Consider the following 17,941-nt stretch of genomic DNA (forward strand, 5'->3'; position numbering starts at 1 on the left):
GACCTTTTAAGAGACCTCCAAAAGGTTTGTTTAAAGCAGGACTTTACAGCAGCAATGTTGATTCTTCTCAGATAGATTGCACTAAGTGTCCTTTAGTTCTAACCCAATTAGCATCTCTGTATTTGGACAGTACGGGCATGAGGTTTGCAAACTTCTAGCTCTTCAGTCTGTATTGAAGTTTAGTGTCACATTTTCCACCTTCCACTCTTCAGTTGCCAGTGTATTAAATGGGAGGTTACACGCTGCTGCTGATAATTCAGCTGCTGCGTTCTCTGTTGAGAACTCAAGGACACAGATGCTCACACAGAGGCATGGTTGCTACCTGCACACAGTGTGATAACGAAAATGATTTGTAATAAAAAGTAATGGAATAAGGAATCTGAGCCATACAAATGTAAGTGCAGACATGTAAGCTGGTGCTATAATTGTAAGTAAGAAGCTATCCTGGCCACAACCCTCTTTGCAAATGTATGTGTCTAAAAACATGCAAGAGTATGGTACAGACAAAACCCCACCAAGGTCTTTGACCAGGGAACTGTCTGTCATTATCCCTACTGGCAGCCATCTGTTTTCTCTTTCTCAGACTTTGCTGTAAATTCTCTGGACAAAGGATGGGCTTTTTAATGAACATTTTTTACTTGCCACTAGCATGGGGCACAGGAAGGAGGAAGAGAAATCAGCTCTGAACAGGGGTGTTTCAGCTGCACCATTTAGGAATGTCCCCAGGAATGTCTGCAATGCAGTTATCTGCCCAAAGACAGGACTCCTAGCCTCTGTCCTTCTAGGATAAGGTGCTGGAATCACAATGCGTCCTCATTAAGCCTATTTGCAGAGAGCAGACAGGGAGCAAAGGAAAGCTGCACCTGTGCAGGGACATGCATTGCTGATCCTGCCCTGCAGTCATCAGAGTCTGTACTCCCACAGGTAGGCATGCCATCCAAATGGCAATATGGGGATATGGAGGAAAGAGGAATAGGAGCATGGGGGTTGCATCTTTTTGTATGTTTCACAGGTCTGACCACCCTTTATTTGTTTTTAAGGAACTTCAGCTGCTAGAAATAGAGTAAGGCAGTTATTGGAAGGGAGGAAGGGAAATAAATTAGTGATTTTTGCTCGTGGAAACCTTCAGAACCATGCAGAAAAGTCCCCTTCAGGCCTCAGAATCATAATTAAAATAAGCATTGTCAAGTATCATGCTTCCTAAGAGCCCCATGTTTTGGAGACCAGCAGTAGTGGACTGTGGAGGAAACTCTGTGGAAACCAATGATGCTACATTGTCAAACAGGGAATTTTAGAGCTCCTCTTCCTCTATCTTATTGTTCCAACAATTACCTTCTGCCCCTTTCCTGCTTTCTGGACTCATACAAGATTGGACCGATGCATGTGACTGCAGCACAGATTTTCTTCCATTAGGTAAAGCAATATCACAAATGAGACTGATGCAGTTAATGCTCTGCAATTTTTTTACAGCATTACAGAGAGCTGCAGGTAGCAGAAAGGAGCAATTAATCTTTGCCAGAGTGCAGTCTTCCTTTACTTTTACTGTAATGTTAAAATACCTTTACCTAAATAATGAATTGCCAGATCAGTTGGTATTGTCCTAAAAACTCTGAAAGGACGAAGAATATAAAGATAGCTGCATTAACCAAATATTTGTCAAGAAAGATAGTTATTTTTAACACTCACATGACAGTTCCTCACTTGTCATTCTATTTCAGGCCTGTTTTATGTGTTTGTCAACTAAAAGGGTGTTATACCCAGTATCACTTCATTCCTCCTCCAATGACTGACCAATTTACATCCCAAGACTGTGCTGAACATGTTGGAAAAATTGACAAAAAAAGACCCTGAGATTAATGTGGCGTCTTGGAGAACACTGTGTATCTGAACTTCTGCTTGCAGGGGGCTGCAAAACTGAGGATGCTTTTCTACTTCTGCAGCCTGTAGACATGAAGACTAGTGCTGCTGAAGTCAGTGGCAACAGCAGATGCTCAAGGCCTCTGACAACTGGGCCATGTGCTTGTGTGAGACCTTGTTATTATACAAAAAGGCTCTTATTCCTGCTCTTTTTATCTCTGCCATATAAACTGACCTAGTTTGCAATCTGCCTCTGTACAGATGTGTGCTCTTCCATGGACAGAAAGAGGATGGAACCATTGCCAACAAAGAGTGCCTGGAGTTATAAAGGGGAAGAGACACAGGGCAGCTCAGGATAGGGAGATAAAGAGAAGGAAATTAAAGACAAAGATGTTTGGAGGAGAGGAGAGAAAAATAGGGAGTGAAAAGAGTGAAGCTGTATCAGTATCTGCTGCTCCTCCTTTATTCAGGAGACAGAGGAGTTACTCTGCTTTTGGACCTTGTCAGTACAGGAGAGCCTAGTTTCAGTGAGGCACTTTTTTTTATTGTTATGCAGTGGACCTTCAAATAGAGAATAATTCAAAGAGGTTACCTCTTCCTATTATAAATTTTTTCAGGTTGCTCTTTACGGCCCAGCACTCTATTCATGTTCTCTATGAACTCTAAAAGGTGCTGAGAGCAGTGCAGAACAAAGAAAGGAAGGAAAATACTGTGGTAATGATGCTGAATATGCCAGGCACTTTTATAACATTTATTAAATGAAATGCCGTCATGAAAGGTGATGCTTGATATGGTAGCCTCCACACTGAATTCTACTGAATATGAAAAATTAGTTTTGCTTGGGATGCAGATTTTTAAGTCTTAGACTGGCTGTCTGAAATGTTGTGATTAGAATAATTTTCCTTTTCTTGTGGTTCTGGTTATTTCTCTGACTGAAGAAAAACATGGGGATGAGCTGGATGAGGGAATTCACTAGCTTGTAATGATGTGTGTGAGCTGGAAATGGTACTTCAGTGTATTCTCTGTGCATTTATAAAGCTAATGATTGCAGAGATCCACCAGACAGTTAGCAGAAGAGCTGTAGGAAATTTAAGGGTCACATTCATAAATGCTTTATATTCAGTTCAGGGATTAAATACTGTGAATTACAGAGGCAGGGAGCTGCTGGAAAAGAATTGACTGGAGATCCCTGTTCTATTCCTGTCATTGCTGTTGACTTGTGATGTGACTGAAGGCAAGTCACTTTCCCTTATTTGTCTATATGAGTTGATGAGTTTTAGGATAGGGACCCCCTGTTAGTGGGAGCTGGCAAAACATAATAGGACCTCAGCTGTGGTTAAGGAATTGAAATAGAAAAAGTTCATACATAGAATGAACTTAAACATTCCTTTCTGAAGTTATTCACCTGACTTACAGGCTCATTTACACACATCTATTATGTGGTGGAATAGCTTGGCAAGATCTCTATCAGCCACTCACTACATGAGTAATCTCATTGGTTTGAATGTGACTCCTTGAGTGAGTAATGCTTTAGTATTGGCTCCATAAACTGTCTGAGTCACCACCAGCGTACCAACTACGTGTGCAAGCAACCCTGCAAGCACTTACCACACAGTATAGTGTGTTTTACTGCAAGCAGCTCTGTCACTGAAATAATATTCAGCAGTAACTGTTTCTGTCATCTACACCCACGTGAAAAAGTTACTCTACTCTGCAGTTGGAAAAACAGGCAAGTTTCTCTGGCCTCATGTTCTCTTCAATGCACGGGAATTGTTAGTTTCCCTTTACAAGAAATCCAAATAAGCTTTCAGTACCTGTAGTATTGTAAGGAAAAAAATCTATTTTATTGCAGCTTTTAGGAATTCCGCTGCATAACCAACTCATGGATCTTCCCTCCTTGCCGAAAATACAGTCATTGCAAATCTGGAGCTGTAAAGTTTCACTTAAAGTTCTTTACAGTCTTATTTCAGCTAGTGTTTCTGCTTTGATTCCTCCTGCCTTATCTTTGTCTTATTGTACCCGTGTCCATAATAGCCCCTGTTTCTTTCCCCTATTGTGACTTCCCCTTTGTGACTCTTTTCAGTCTTCTCCTTTTCCCAAGGGTAGAAAAAAATTCAGTAGTATCCCTCTTTTGTACTACAAACCCCTCTTTCTACTCAGCTTCATCAATAACACCAATACAAGGCAGTCCTCAAAGACACTTTGCCATGTCCAGCTTGCCTGATTGGGCCAGATCATCCTCAGGCCGATAAGTGAATCTCTATATATTTTTCAAATTAATGTCTCCATAGGAAGAGCCATATCAATATAGCAGTACTTGTTACCACAGCATTACATATTCTACACTCACATTAACTGGTGGGTCATGATAAACGTGGACTACAGTACTGCAACAATTATGTACAGATGCATATTGTTCCTCTGATAGAGCGGGCATAGCAAAAGAGATTTAAAGAGCAGTCATTATTTTAGAAATAGGGAACCTCTGTAACTCTTCTATACAATACTTCAATAGCATATTCTCACAAAAAGCATTTCTTTGTGAACTAAAGAGCTTGATCCAAAGCCCAGTGGAGACTCTTCCAATGCATTCAATAAGCTTTGGATTAAGTCCTTCCTGAGGAACAGATGCAGCCTTTTATTCACTACCAGTGGAACAATAAAAACAACAAGACAAAGAATAAAGTTGTCTGCAGAGAATAAAGCAGTGTTGTCCTGCAGCAGCTTAAATAAATTAGGCTCTATAGTAAAAGAAAGTACTGTAGAGCCGGTCAAATTGTTTGTGTAGGTAATTCACAAAATGAACAGTCCAGAAATGTTTAAGTATCTACGCATAAACACCCATACATAGTGTTATTTCACTGATTATTCAACTTTGTAGTATTTGCAAAAACTGAGTTATAACTATGAATTCCAGTAGTTCAAACAAAGATAACACAGAAATAATTTGTTGCCCTTAGTGATCTAAACTGTGATGGAAGGACCTGAAAGTTTTTTATGCTGTAGCTCTTAGAGAGTTCCAAAATGTTTACTGAGACCTGGACTTGAGACAGGCTTTCTTTTAGTAAGTTTATCTCATTCAACTTAGTGATTCCTTATCTGGCCCATGATGTTATCAAAATGCAGGCAATAATGGGTGCTGATGTGCAGAGACCTCTCCTGCCCCTGCAGGAAAAACTGGGGCCAGAGTCACCCCAGGAAAAAGAGTCTGATAAGGGAGATAAGCAACTGTGGGAGATACAGGAGAGCGGGCTAAAGTAAAAGCGACAGCAAACAAGAGGAACAATTAGCAGAAATTGTGGAGCATTAGCAGAAACAAAGTGGGGTGGGAACCTGGGACTTGCAGCAGACAAAAAATAGGAAGAGAATGTAATCAGATGCTTTCAATACGCCTGTGTAGATCTTGTGAAGAAATCTAGTGAGAGAGAAAGAGTGAAAAGTATGGTAGAGAAAGAGTGAAAAATATGTTTTTGTAACACCTGCGTGGATTTCAGTAGAAAGTAGAAATTGGAAAAGAAGCCTGATTAGAATAAATTGTGGTCATAGCAAAAAATGCTCTTCAAATGAGTATGTGGAGAGAAGCAAGGTGCATTTTGAAAGAAATGTCAATGGAATTTGAGGAACTGTTAGTGTCTGGGACAAGAAAATATGATGAGCAGAAAAGGACATTAAACAAAACTTTGACCAGGAAAGGAGAAAGATAATCTAAAGCTGATGACTAATACTACACTAAGCAACTTCTATAATTATTAAAAACAATAACTTTTAAACTTTACCTGCTCATATTGCAATGCTCCTAGCCTTTTAAGCTCACAAGTAGCAACTTCCAAAACAGGTCAGTTTTCTTAAATTCTGTACATCTAATTGCTAGGAAAAGCCAACACAGTAGTTACTTCTGTTCCAAGCATGAACTAAATCGAGAAAAGCATATTTTGTCATGACATCTTTTCCTGGAGCATTACCACAGATGTGCTCTGACAATAATGAAGAGAAATCCTTCTGCCTTTGCTTTTACTCCTATATGGGGAATTGTCAGGCTCCAGTGACTGAAATCCCTACTACACAGAACACCAGGACCCTCTTCCCATAATCCTAACATTTTCACCTTTATGTTGCTACAGTGTTAGGGAATGGTCCTGCAAATTCTCGACCTTTCAATCTTCTGAGTTTTGCACATTGAAGTGCTAATCAGCAGTTACTAACTGCCTTCTCAACACACTTTACCAGGCCCTGGCAGGAGAAAAGCTGGGTGCTTATTCCTTCTAGTGCTATTGCAAAGGTGTTAAATGCCTCCAACTGGAATGTGTCATGTGTCGTCTGCTGGATAGTGGATGGCAACACTAGAAATGACTGAGAAAACCAAGACTGCCTAAAGGTTCTCAGAAAATCAGAGACAAGTGGGTAATATTTCAAAGAAGCAGATTATAGTTCAAAGAAGATATTTTTGTCTCATAACTAAGAATATGTTTTTTCACCTCAAATAAAAGTATCATAGCTTCCTAAAGATGTGTCCTTTTCTTGAAGTAGAAAGGAAACAGGCCCAGTGACCAAACCTGTGGTCAGCCGAAGGACTGGCTGTGCCTGCAGTAAGCTAAGATCTTAGCTTCACTGTGTTTTCTGATCATCAGAAGTGCAATCAGGCAAAATGAAGCTATAATAAGATGATACAAGAACCTGATAATAGCCTGATAATAGTTCTGCTGATTAAATACACACTCTGAACAACGAAACTGATGTGCATTTTGATGTCTAACTCCCTGTTGGAGCAGGCAATCTTATTTGTCTTTGGATATGGAGGTAAGGGGGCATGTTTTGCACAGGTCCACAGCTTGACAGTGTTGTTACTCAGTTTAGACAGTTTCCATGCAGAGTCACAAAAATAAAACTACAAAGCCAGGGGTCAAACATAACGTTGATCACTTTGAATGACTGATAAGTCTCAGGTTTCCCTAAGCAATGTTGCCTGTCTCCATGATGATACAAAGATGCACTCGACAGTAATTAGCAGAAATAACTGGGAATGAACTCTTAGCTGTGTGCTGTGACATGCGGTTCAGTAACGCAGATGAATTCTCCTCTCCATCACCCTGCCCAGCTCTGCTGACTTCAGCATGAGGTAAGCTTTGGACAGGACCAGGGATGGACAGTGCAGCCTGGGAAGGCAGTGATGAGAACAGGCAGGAGCCAGCTGGGGAAAGCATCAGCTGCAGAAAATAAACTGTTTTCCTCTTTGAAGCTGGCTGGTACCTTGCCTCCGTGTTTTGCTGCATACTGTGAGTGAATTTCAGAAGTATCTGATCACAGTGGGCATAGCAGCGAGACATATCTGAAACTGCCCGAAGAGTCAGGAAGAAGGCTTACACACTGAAAGATCCCAATCATCCCAGATGACAGGGATTTTTGCTGTCTGGCCTCTCAATGTTCATATACTTGTACTATGCAGAAAAAGCATTTTCATTATAAATTGATACAGAATGTTGAAAATATCAAAGCCTCTGCCATTTTGGGTCACATGGAAAGTTTTCATCCCCAGCACATTTATGGCAGCAGGACAAGAGGGAGGATGAGGGGAAGGGGCATATCCTAGAACTGCTTGAATTGGTTTTCTCTTTGTTTATTTTAAAGCAGCAGCACTGTGAAATTAATGATTTTTCCCATAAATTTCTGGATTCACTTAGGTTCTTTGGTGATATAATATTTTACAACATCAATGAAAAAGAAAATTAATGTTCTATACTTCTGATAAAGTATAACATCAAAATATTTGCAATGAAAGACAAATTCAGCCTACTGCTGATGTTCTCCATGGTCCTAAAAGTTTTGTTGAAATTAGAAGTTGTCCACCAAGTTAACCTCTCAATCTCCTATACAGCAGTATTACAGAAAACCGAATGTTGCTCATGTACATCTTCTTCCTTCTTGCCAGTCAGCAGCAATAATGGTGGAAATATAAAGACAACCAGCTGCAGTTTATGCTACTCCCACACACATACACTTTTTGAACAAAAGCTGCAAGAATGGCTCAGTAATAAATTACACTGTGCTCTGAACCTGCACTCTAAAGAGAGCTGTGGGCATAACAGGATGCAACAATGCAACAATGAAAAGGCAGCATTTTGCTATTTAGAAATGTAGGAAGAAACATAAAAACCCCCTCCAAGATTACTCACAAACTTTGTCTTGTTCAACAATAGGTCTAATTTGGCTTGTTCAGAGCATGTTACATGGAATGGCTCTTAGGGAGGACTACAAATTCCCCCTCTGGTGAGGGAGAGTATTCCAAGTGTAGCACTTGTTTACCGATCCATATCCTGTCTTCACTGGCCATGAATATCATTATCTATTTGATGTAAGAATTTTCTACACTTAATTGAAAGCTACACTAATTACCATTTATTTGAACCATACAGTCCATAGCACAGTCAGGACCTAAATGTAGCTTGTTGTGGCTTTTTTAATGGTTCATTAAAGGGAGGGGAACTTTAGATGGCCCAGGCCTCCCCTTGGAGTAAGTTGTTTGTTGAAAATAACACAGATATGAGGATTTCACTTTCTTGTTTCTATTAATTGAAAATATTATTGAAACAATACTGCAACTAGGTGTGCATAGATTATTTTTGGAGTGGATCTAGAACTGATAATTTTCTTATATGCAAATAGCATTGCCCATTTGACATTTCAACAATAGAAAGGACAATAATTTTGGATATCTCTCTCAGCAAACTTCGAAGAGTTTATAACCAACTGCTCTATATAATCTTTGCCTCAAACACAGCATTGTCTCTTCCACAAATTGTTAACACTTAATACAGGAAAATTTTAGCTCTTTGTCATTTTCAATGACTAAATTAATCCTTTTTCCATGTGGGTAAGGATACTCTCGTGGACTTTATTGACTTTCCTGTGCTGGCATTTTGCTGATTCTGCTCTCGCCACATTAGCAGCAACACTGAGTCAGGCTCCCTTTTGCAAAATTATGTCATTAAACCTCTTCCTTCAGCAGGGGGTCTTTATTGAAAAAATGACACCTCTTTTTCAAAGCCAAGGAGGAAACAATGCTAAGTCAGATTTTGTTCTGTGTGATGTTACACTCCCAAGCATTCGAGGTACTGTGCTATTAAAACAAATTGCATTCCAGAGTCATCGAACATTTTTCCCCTCTTCCTTAAGTATGACCTTAATTTGAGCTAGAGAGTGTTCCGGGCTGATTGAACTCCAGCTGAGAGCTTTCCCAGCAGCCTGAGGGGTGCTGCTTGTGACTTTAGAGCTGCCACAAAGCAGCTACACTGAGCAGAGCACTGATAGCAACCAGGGCGCGATGTCTGGGAATGCCTGTGCAAGTCCATGCTCCAGCACCAACCAGAATAATTTAAATACCCGATTTAACTATAACATGAAGGGGTTTCATTTTAACTTATTTGCACTATCAATTTAGACCTTACTTTTATTGCTTGTGTCAAAAATTATTTCCCTAATGAAAAGTAGTTTATTATTGATTGGTGTCTCTGAAGATGCTCTGACTTCATATAGATTTAACCTTAAATTTGGTCCTGATACCCAGGAGTGTGAAATTTTGTGTTATGCCATCCATTCTAAATTGTTAATTTAGAACATGGTACATGTTGTCAGATTCATATTTATTGTTAGTAGATCTGTTTTGTTTTGGTATTTTTTAAACATTAGCACTGTAGAAAATAAAAAAAAATAGAGCCTGTAGGAAATCTGGATTTTGAAAAAAATGAATTTTTTTTTAGCTAGTAAAAGAAAGAAGTAAGTCTTGTAAGAAAAATCAAAATGTGTTTTGTGTTTACATTTTTCACATTCAAAAAAAGAAATTATGTAGATGCTGGATTGAGCTGATTATTCACCATGCCTTTAAGATCTCAAAGGTAGCTGATATGAGCTTCTCACACTAGTTTTCACTCACAGACCAGAAGAAGACACCAGTTTACTGCATTTTATCCTTAAATGCTTCTCTAAAGAAATTTAACTAACTGTAATTAAAAAATTCCAATCACATCTACTTTTATAGCAGATGTATGCAATATGCTTCATCAGTCTCATATGAACCTATTTAAGAGCCTAGATTGCTGTTTAATTTAATTTTTAAAGTGTGAAAGATTAAAATAAATTTTGGTATTAATATGGCCTATGTATACTCAAGTTTGCATCTTTAGAAATGCCTAGAGTAAAATTTTTGTAGACACCTCTAGTTTTTAACATGGTTGTTTTTGGCTTCAGACAAAAACCTCTTCAGCAATGTAGGCCACCATGAAGATGAATATCTTGGCCCTGCAGGAGCTCACTTGCCCATTCACTGCCTTTCCACTCTTTATCTTACTGACAATTTCATTTGCTGCTGTTGGAAATACATGGCTGCACACGACCACAGTGAGAACGACAAAGAAAAAGGAGTATTCCTGTCATGGCTTTTACAGCAAAACAGCATTTCCATGTGCCACCCCACTATACCAGGCTACCAGGAAAATCACTTGGCAAAGCTTCTCAGGCACTTGCCCTCCTCATGCTGACAAGCTGCTCACAGGCAGCACTGTTTGTAGGGGAGCCTGACAAGAAGAGAATAGAATGTGCAAGGGAAGATGTGTGGGAGACTGACTGACAGTGAGGAAGGACAGAGCATATGTTTGACACCATCTTCCATGAGCTGCCAGGATTATTTAACCAAACTTTTAGAGATTTCACTTTTGTTGAAAATCGTCCTAATCCTAACTGTGGCACCGGACTTGTAGCTATTTCAAAAGAATGTGAAAGCCAAGATAATACAGTTTACACCAATGGGGTTTACTGTGCAAAACTACACCCAGCATGACAGCATCCTTGCAGCTGAAGATAGGATGCACTCCACTGATTGTGGGGTCCATCAAGAATTATGGACAGTGCAGATCCCTGTGCCTTCCACCAGGCCACACTGAGAGGAGACTTACCCCTGCATCCTCCTTGGTTTCAGAACTTTCACAGGAGTATGGTCCCGATGGGTCCCTCAGCAGCATAGCCAATCCTCCTGCACCTACAAAACCAAAGACATTTATTGTCCATGGGAGAATACGCATGGCTGAGAGGTTTTTTTGTTCTGACTGGATCCATTTCTACCCACCATGCTCTGTCACCAACCTGGTGTTTTGTCATTGTTGTTAAAGAACATAGAAAGGCTCCAAAACCATGGCTGACAAATATCTTTGCCAGCTGTAGACAGCTCTGTGTGCTGCGTAGAGGTGGCCGACTCTTTGGGAAAATTGCAGTGGGTGGTTAGTGTTGACACAGTGTGCCATGGCTTAGGAAGAACATACTCCATTTCAGACTGCTCAGTAGCCATCCCTGTCCCTAGGGTGGTTCCCAGTGGCAGAGCTGCCCTGGTTCCTCATGGGCTTTGTCACCCCCAGGCAGCTCCCTAGGCACTCGCTGTTCACCCAGGTTGCTGTGCTGAAGGTTGCCTGTGGTCACACCCTCTATGAGCTTGTCCTGTCTCTAGAAGCAGCCAGAGGATTTTTCATCCCTTCTGTGCATCCAAAGGGCAGGGAAAATAAGAGCATCTGGACCCCTAACTAAGGTTATGTCTTATTAGAGAATGCTGTAGTCATGCAGGTAGTAGTTACCACTGCTTATTGGGTCATTCAGGCCACAAGCACAGCTTACAGGGCATGGTGTGAGCAGCCTGTCTGCTACAACCTCTGCACTTTTATTTCTGTATCAAGCTTATGCCTTAAAGAAGGTAAGAACATATCCACTGATCTCACTTTCATGGACAATCTTGTTTAAGCACAGGCAGCTGCTCAATTGCTTTCAGAATTTCCATAACAATGGCAATAATTAAATAATGTTGAGTTAGAGTCAGATTAAATCAGTGAATATTTTCTAAGTTGTGAAATTAAATTATAGGGGTTACATGATCTCCTCCATAGAGAAGCAAGATGCGTAAGGATTTGTGTATCATCTCCAGTAGCTCTGCTGAAGGTACACACATTCACACTGGGAGCACATTGAATAAAGTTCCTTATGCTACCACAGCACAGTGCATGCCTACTAAATTTGAAATAGGTCTCTCATGTAATAATACATCTTGAAATGGCTCTGAAGCCCTTGGTTAATGCAAAGATAGTTATTCATGCCCTCTGCTGCTACTTGAGTCTATAATCTTGAGTGTATCTCTTCAACTCACTCCTGTTTGTGTATGTACCACCGTTGTGTTATGATTATTTATGCAAAAAGGATCTGTGTTTCAGAGATATCCTTTGCATATTTTTTGCTCCAGTGGACAGTGGCACATGCTAACAGTGTTAGCTTGAGCTGCAGTTGAGAAAGACTTTCACTACAAGACCTGCATCTTTTCTTCTAACAAAATTGACACGTTGCAGCTTCATTTAGACTTCTTTTGCTTTGGGAGAAGAATATTTAAAAGTGCCAGTGGGTCTTATGTGCCCATAAAAATCCTGAAAATGCTTTTAACTTTTCCCAGCACAGCTGAAGCTGGTCCTTCCTCTTCCTACCTGCTGAGCAATGTTGTCCGTGTAATCCACAGAGACAATAGATAGCCCTCAGGAAGCCTTGAGAATTGCATTAGAACCAATGTGAGAAGTAATGGAATCGAGACCTTTTTTCTTGTGTTCTCCACACTCTGAAACAGTCTACAAAGTCAGAACTCTAGTCCTCTGACTTTACCATGGGATTAATCCCTTTTTTGCATTCATCTCTATGCTCTATGGTGTTCCCATATAGCATTGCTGCTTTGGAAGTAATGTTGCAGAAAAAACAACTAGTTTATTCTGCTCTGAGGGGTTTTTTTTCTGTGTTTTTTTAATCTTTCCAGCTCTCTTTGATAGCTTTATTCATGCTAATCTCAGGCAGAAAGATTCCTTCTTTTTATATAACTGTATATAACATTTCAGCATAATGGGTCTTTTATTGTCTACTGATAATCTATATGCTCTCTTGCTTTCCAAAACCAGATGTGAAAGAGATCTGTGTACCTTTTTTTATCATTTCACTAGAACTTCCCTTCATACCCTAGCTACTGTGCATCTTTTTCTGCAATGTATTTGGAATTGTGAAGCCTTTGCATGTTATCCTTGAATGGATGCCTCTGCATTACATTGTAGCTGTTGGACTGGATCAGAGGATAGGAGCAGGTGGTGCTGAAATATCCAAGTCTATGTTATAAATACTTCCAGGATTTAATGTCAGGCTAGATTTAGTCCAATTCCTTGGAGTGAATGTTACCATACTGTCATAAGGAATACTACTTGATTTAAATATTTATGTTTATGCTATGGTTTGGGAAGTGTTCCATGTGACCCTGCAGAAGAGTTTCTGGTTTGGTTTCCTCCAAAAGCACTCTTGCATGCAACTCAACAGTGCATCTGTAGTGTGAATCACTCCACATCTGAATCAACTGCAGATGTGGTAGAGGAGAGAGAGATGAGTTCACTAAAAACTGTACTACTGCTCTCTGATGAAATGCTGATGTCTGTGCAGCCTAAGCCCATCAAGAAAGTGTAGCCTGGTGACTGGGATGCTCAGTGGAAATGTGGGTCACCTAATTTCACACTTGTGCCACAACTAGCATTCTGCATACCCCTTGGAAGGCACTGGTATTGTCTTAAGATCTCCACTTGTAAGATATATTCCCCACTGATGTGGCAACACTTGAAAGATTAAGGACAGAGTATTACAGTGATTGAAAATGTACCTTTCTAGAAAAAGGTCATGAAAGTCTGAGGCCTAGAAATTAACATGCATAAGGAAATTATATATTTTCTACACACCTCACAAAATAAATAAGTATCATGAGTAGACTTCATCCTCCACTGTTTTTAGCGACAGGCCATATGTGCTATGGCATTGACCTCAGACTTGATTTACATTAAGGACATGTCAACTTCATAGTCATCCTTGGATTAAAAAAAAATATCCAAGCATGTTCACATTCATGGACATTTTATAAAGGCCTAGATAGTACCAGCTCCTGCTGCCATTATCACAGCTAAGTTTTTAGATTTATAATCATCTGTACAGCAGTGATGAAGTAACTCAAGCAGAACAGCTGCAGGGCAGCTCCATCAGCACTCTTGGGGCTCAGTGGCTTTTCATCCATCTCTGTGCATGCTAGCTCCACGTCTGTGCAGCGCTGTGCTGACTTCTTTGTTTCCTTTTATTTGCTGTTCATTTCAACTGTGAATAGGGTTTGATAGATGACAGGAGGTTTGCAATAAAGAAGGCCAAATAATATTACAGGAATGAAGCTGAGCTAATTTTTTTCCTTAAGAGACATATACATGCAGATTTGGGAGAGAAATCAAGGTACAGATGATTAGAATTACTTTGGGCTCTCATCAGCATCAGCTAGTAGAGAAAGGAACAGATATTGTCAAGACAGGAAGGACAAAATTTGAGTAAAAGTCCAGTAGTTCCTGGTGATTTATTTGGCAGTGAATGTTCAAAATGTGGATGGAAAAGAAAGGTGCTGATGAGGAATCTGGAAAACTGCTGTGCACACCTACTCATTGCTCTTCAAACAAGGGAAGATTTTATCTGCCTGTTCCTGAATCACAATTCTTCATGGTTAGCACTGTGACCACAGGGAAGCACCTCTGATTGGGCTGGCTTTGGTGTGGGCACCACATTCATCTCAAGGGTCCTTCTTTACTCCTTTTACTCCTGAGACTGCTCCAGCAGTCTCAGTCTCCCAAACACTTTGAGTTTCTGTTCTACTTCCACAGAAGCTAGACAGAGAAGGGAAACTTAAAGGTGCAATTCAGCTACTAAAGTATGTAAACTCTCTGCAGTGACCCAAAACTCCTTTAGAAAACCCAGGATCTACAGATCTTAGGATCTCAGTTTTGATATTTGTTTTAGCGACAGAGAGCTCCGTGTTTTCAGCATATGGACTCCATTGCTGTGCTGTTCAGCTGTCAGGAAACAACTCCAAACCTACGCCATACAGCCATTAACATTGGTGCAGTCTCTATCAATCCAAAATCTGGCAGCCTACATCTTCTTGTCAAAAAAATTAGTTCAGTAAAGTAGCAGGTTGTAGTGCAAGAGAAGATGAATCAGAGAACAATTTAGTGCAAATATGTGTCTCCTCTGAGGAAAAGGCAGATAAAGTACTTAAGAGTATTCACCAGGAAAACTAAATCAACCTTTCTTCAGTTCTCCCACGACAGTAATTTTTGTCTGACCAAATCAGCCGTCTGCCAGAATGCAGATGGATTACTTTATTCTTTTTCACTGAGACAGTTTGTTTGTGGAGAACACTTCTAGTCCCTTTCGAAGCCAAGGAACATTGTATACGTGTCCCAAAAGCACAAAGTATTGTTCCTTTCTCCCTTCTGCAGGGTGCTTGTATCCCTGATCTCTTGGCCAGTCTGCTGCTCACCAGCGTGCCTCCTGCCCTGTTCAGATTGGAAGGGAGCAGGTCAGCTCAAATCACATAAATCCTGGATCATCATTTAACTTGGTCTTGAACAGGCCAAGGAGGGAATTTATTACAGCAACTATTTTCACTTGAGTTGGATCACAGGAATTCCTGCTGTATCTCAGTCTGCTTTCTTGCAGCTACCCAGGACTTGTCATTAAAATGAAAGATTGACTATGTCCTCATGTTAATGTCTTGGCAGTGCCAAGCTCAGCCAGCAGGCAGACGCCATGTTACACTACACAGCAGAGTTTGTCACCAGTGATTCCTGTGATTAATAGAAGGTCTTTAGAAAAATAAAATCCTTTAAGAAGGAGAGGGAGGAAAAAAAGGACACAGTCTAGGAAAAATCTTCTAGCAAAACTGCTGACACATTTATTTATTAAACCACTAAAAGGCTTGGTGGTTTCCTGGTGTTCAGACTGGGAGAGATCACATAGCAGCAGGAAGATAAAGGCATAACTTCAGTGGCAAAGAAAACCATCATTTATCTGTTTTTTTGCACTTTAATAATACGCTGAGGCATTGCATGCTTGCTATATTTTGAAACAACAGCAGGGAAAATTTCTTACCCTTCAAATGATGTTTTGAGGGCTCAAAGAGTTAAGAAAAATTTTTTACTCTACTTCATAAAACCTTCAGTCCTAGAAAAACTGTTGCAGAGAGTGCTGTAGGTGCCACTTCTTTTTTATGTGTCTCATTGCAATTGTCTGAAGAACAGTAGTTTACATAATGTGTTTTTCTGCATCTGATAGTCATGTTAATAACTGGGTTGAATGCCCAGGTTATAGAGCTAATAGCACAATTCTCTTTTGCTGATTGGCTTTTTCTTTCTAAATGGTTCCCCTTTTTTCAGCTTTCACACTGTGATGTATTTTGTACTTAAATACAAATACGACAAAATCTCCCTGCTTGTACTAGCAGGAGGGAAATCACACTTACTTATGCCCCAAGGAAAAGGAGGCTTGGCTGGTGACATCCCTCAGAGTGCTGGTTGGTTTGTGACCATGCCAGAAATACTATGCTGCACCTAAGAATAAATGTCGAAGTGTCCATCTCCAAAATTCAAGTGTATATTTTAGATGCAGATCTTTTCTGGCACCAGTTTGGAAAACACCTAAGAAGACTTTCATCAGTGGTTGCAGGCAGACCAGTTAAATCCATTGTGCAGATCTCCATCACTGAGATGGATTATCTCTCTTCAATTCAGGCTTTCAGTTGTGATTTGAACTAGTTCAGTCTCACCATACTCTTGACATAGTTTTTGCATGTTTCAGTTGTGGGGGAAGTGATGGTGGCTTGGAAGACCAGTTGTATCTTCAGCTACTCACTACATGGTCATGCAATACTAGTCTCAATACCTGTCGTTTACTCGTTTTAACAAGGAATTTCTACCTACCAACATAGTTCCTAGTGACCAACTGTGATGAACTATTGTTGATTCAGATCTTTGTGCATTTTCTCATAGATTTAGCTCTGTGGGAAAAAACCATTTAATAGTTAGTTCTAATACCACAAATAGCTGCAAGTGTGCAATGAAGTTCATAATTTCTGCTACAAAGCAATCAAAATGCCCTCAGAACCATAATCTACATATATTTTGGAAATAAACCTTAAGTATAGACCAGCCCTAAGATTAAAGCTATTCTAAGAGAATAAGATTGCAATGTTGCTTAGAAAATAGCTCCCAATCCCAGCAATCTTGATCATAATGAAGAAGTTTTGATGGAAGTGAGAGGGAACCACTAAAATTTTTGACAGAGAAAATGTTTGCAAAACATAAGCTAAAACTCATGAATTTGGAGACATGAATAAGGGAAAAAAACCTGTGAATTCTTTTTCTCTGGCTTGTAATAATTTGCCTTGGAAAACATTCCCTTATTTGGAATTACCAGGTAAGAAGAGTGATATTCTATTGTTAAAAGAACAGATAGCCTCCCAACTTCATCTAGATTTATTTCAGACAGAAGTGCAGCCAAATGATGAATTTGTTGCTTTGAACAAGAGTTTAAATTAGCAGAGAACTCCTTGAATGATATGAAGCAAGGAAGCACAAGTGATGTAATGTAAGTTCTTTTTAATCATGACATTTTAAACCTAACCACAGAAAGAAAGCAGAAGGTAGCAGAAAGATTTACTGCTACTGATAACCATTCTCTGTGAGGAGGAAGAAAAACCATCACTTACAGAAGCAGCACAGAAAGTGCATCTGTAGTGCTGGAGAGGGGATAGCTTGTGTCACTAACGGTGTTGCACCTGTATAAGGATTTCTTGGCCCCAAGAAATGCATGTGTGTAAATAACCACGAAGAGGAGGTTCTAACCTTCTCATCAAAGCCAACAGAAAGGACTTCAAAAGCTATGTCAAATTCCCTTAGCTGCTGAGTCAGACAACTCATCTCCTCTCTTCCTCATGCTCATCTTTCCTACACTGATGCAGACAAGGCATATTTTTATGATTATTTTTTAAATTTCCTGAATTAGATCTGCCGTTGCATCTACCAGTGGTTGGGAATGCTCCGTACATATGCAGAAGATATTGTGGATGCATCTGCAATAGTCAAAAGTGACATGTGCAGTTAAACCTACTTTTCTCTTTGTTCACATTTAGCAGCAGACAGGACATTCCCCACTACTATCTAATAGTACTGTG

General features: G+C 40.0%; 1 protein-coding gene across 6 annotated transcripts in view; it reads right to left on the reverse strand.

Moving 5' to 3' along the window:
• The window catches only part of PALM2AKAP2 (PALM2 and AKAP2 fusion), a 266,196-nt gene that overhangs the window by 92,884 nt on the left and 155,371 nt on the right, over positions 1–17,941 (reverse strand). For all 6 annotated transcript variants that reach the window (XM_074533560.1, XM_014271541.3, XM_074533558.1 and 3 more), the window contains one exon: positions 10,803–10,885. In XM_074533560.1, the coding sequence (XP_074389661.1) occupies positions 10,803–10,885 (83 nt within the window). The remainder of the gene's footprint in view (positions 1–10,802; positions 10,886–17,941) is intronic.

Source organism: Zonotrichia albicollis, chromosome Z (genome assembly GCF_047830755.1).
Source record: "Zonotrichia albicollis isolate bZonAlb1 chromosome Z, bZonAlb1.hap1, whole genome shotgun sequence".
In the NCBI taxonomy this organism is placed as follows: domain Eukaryota; kingdom Metazoa; phylum Chordata; class Aves; order Passeriformes; family Passerellidae; genus Zonotrichia; species Zonotrichia albicollis.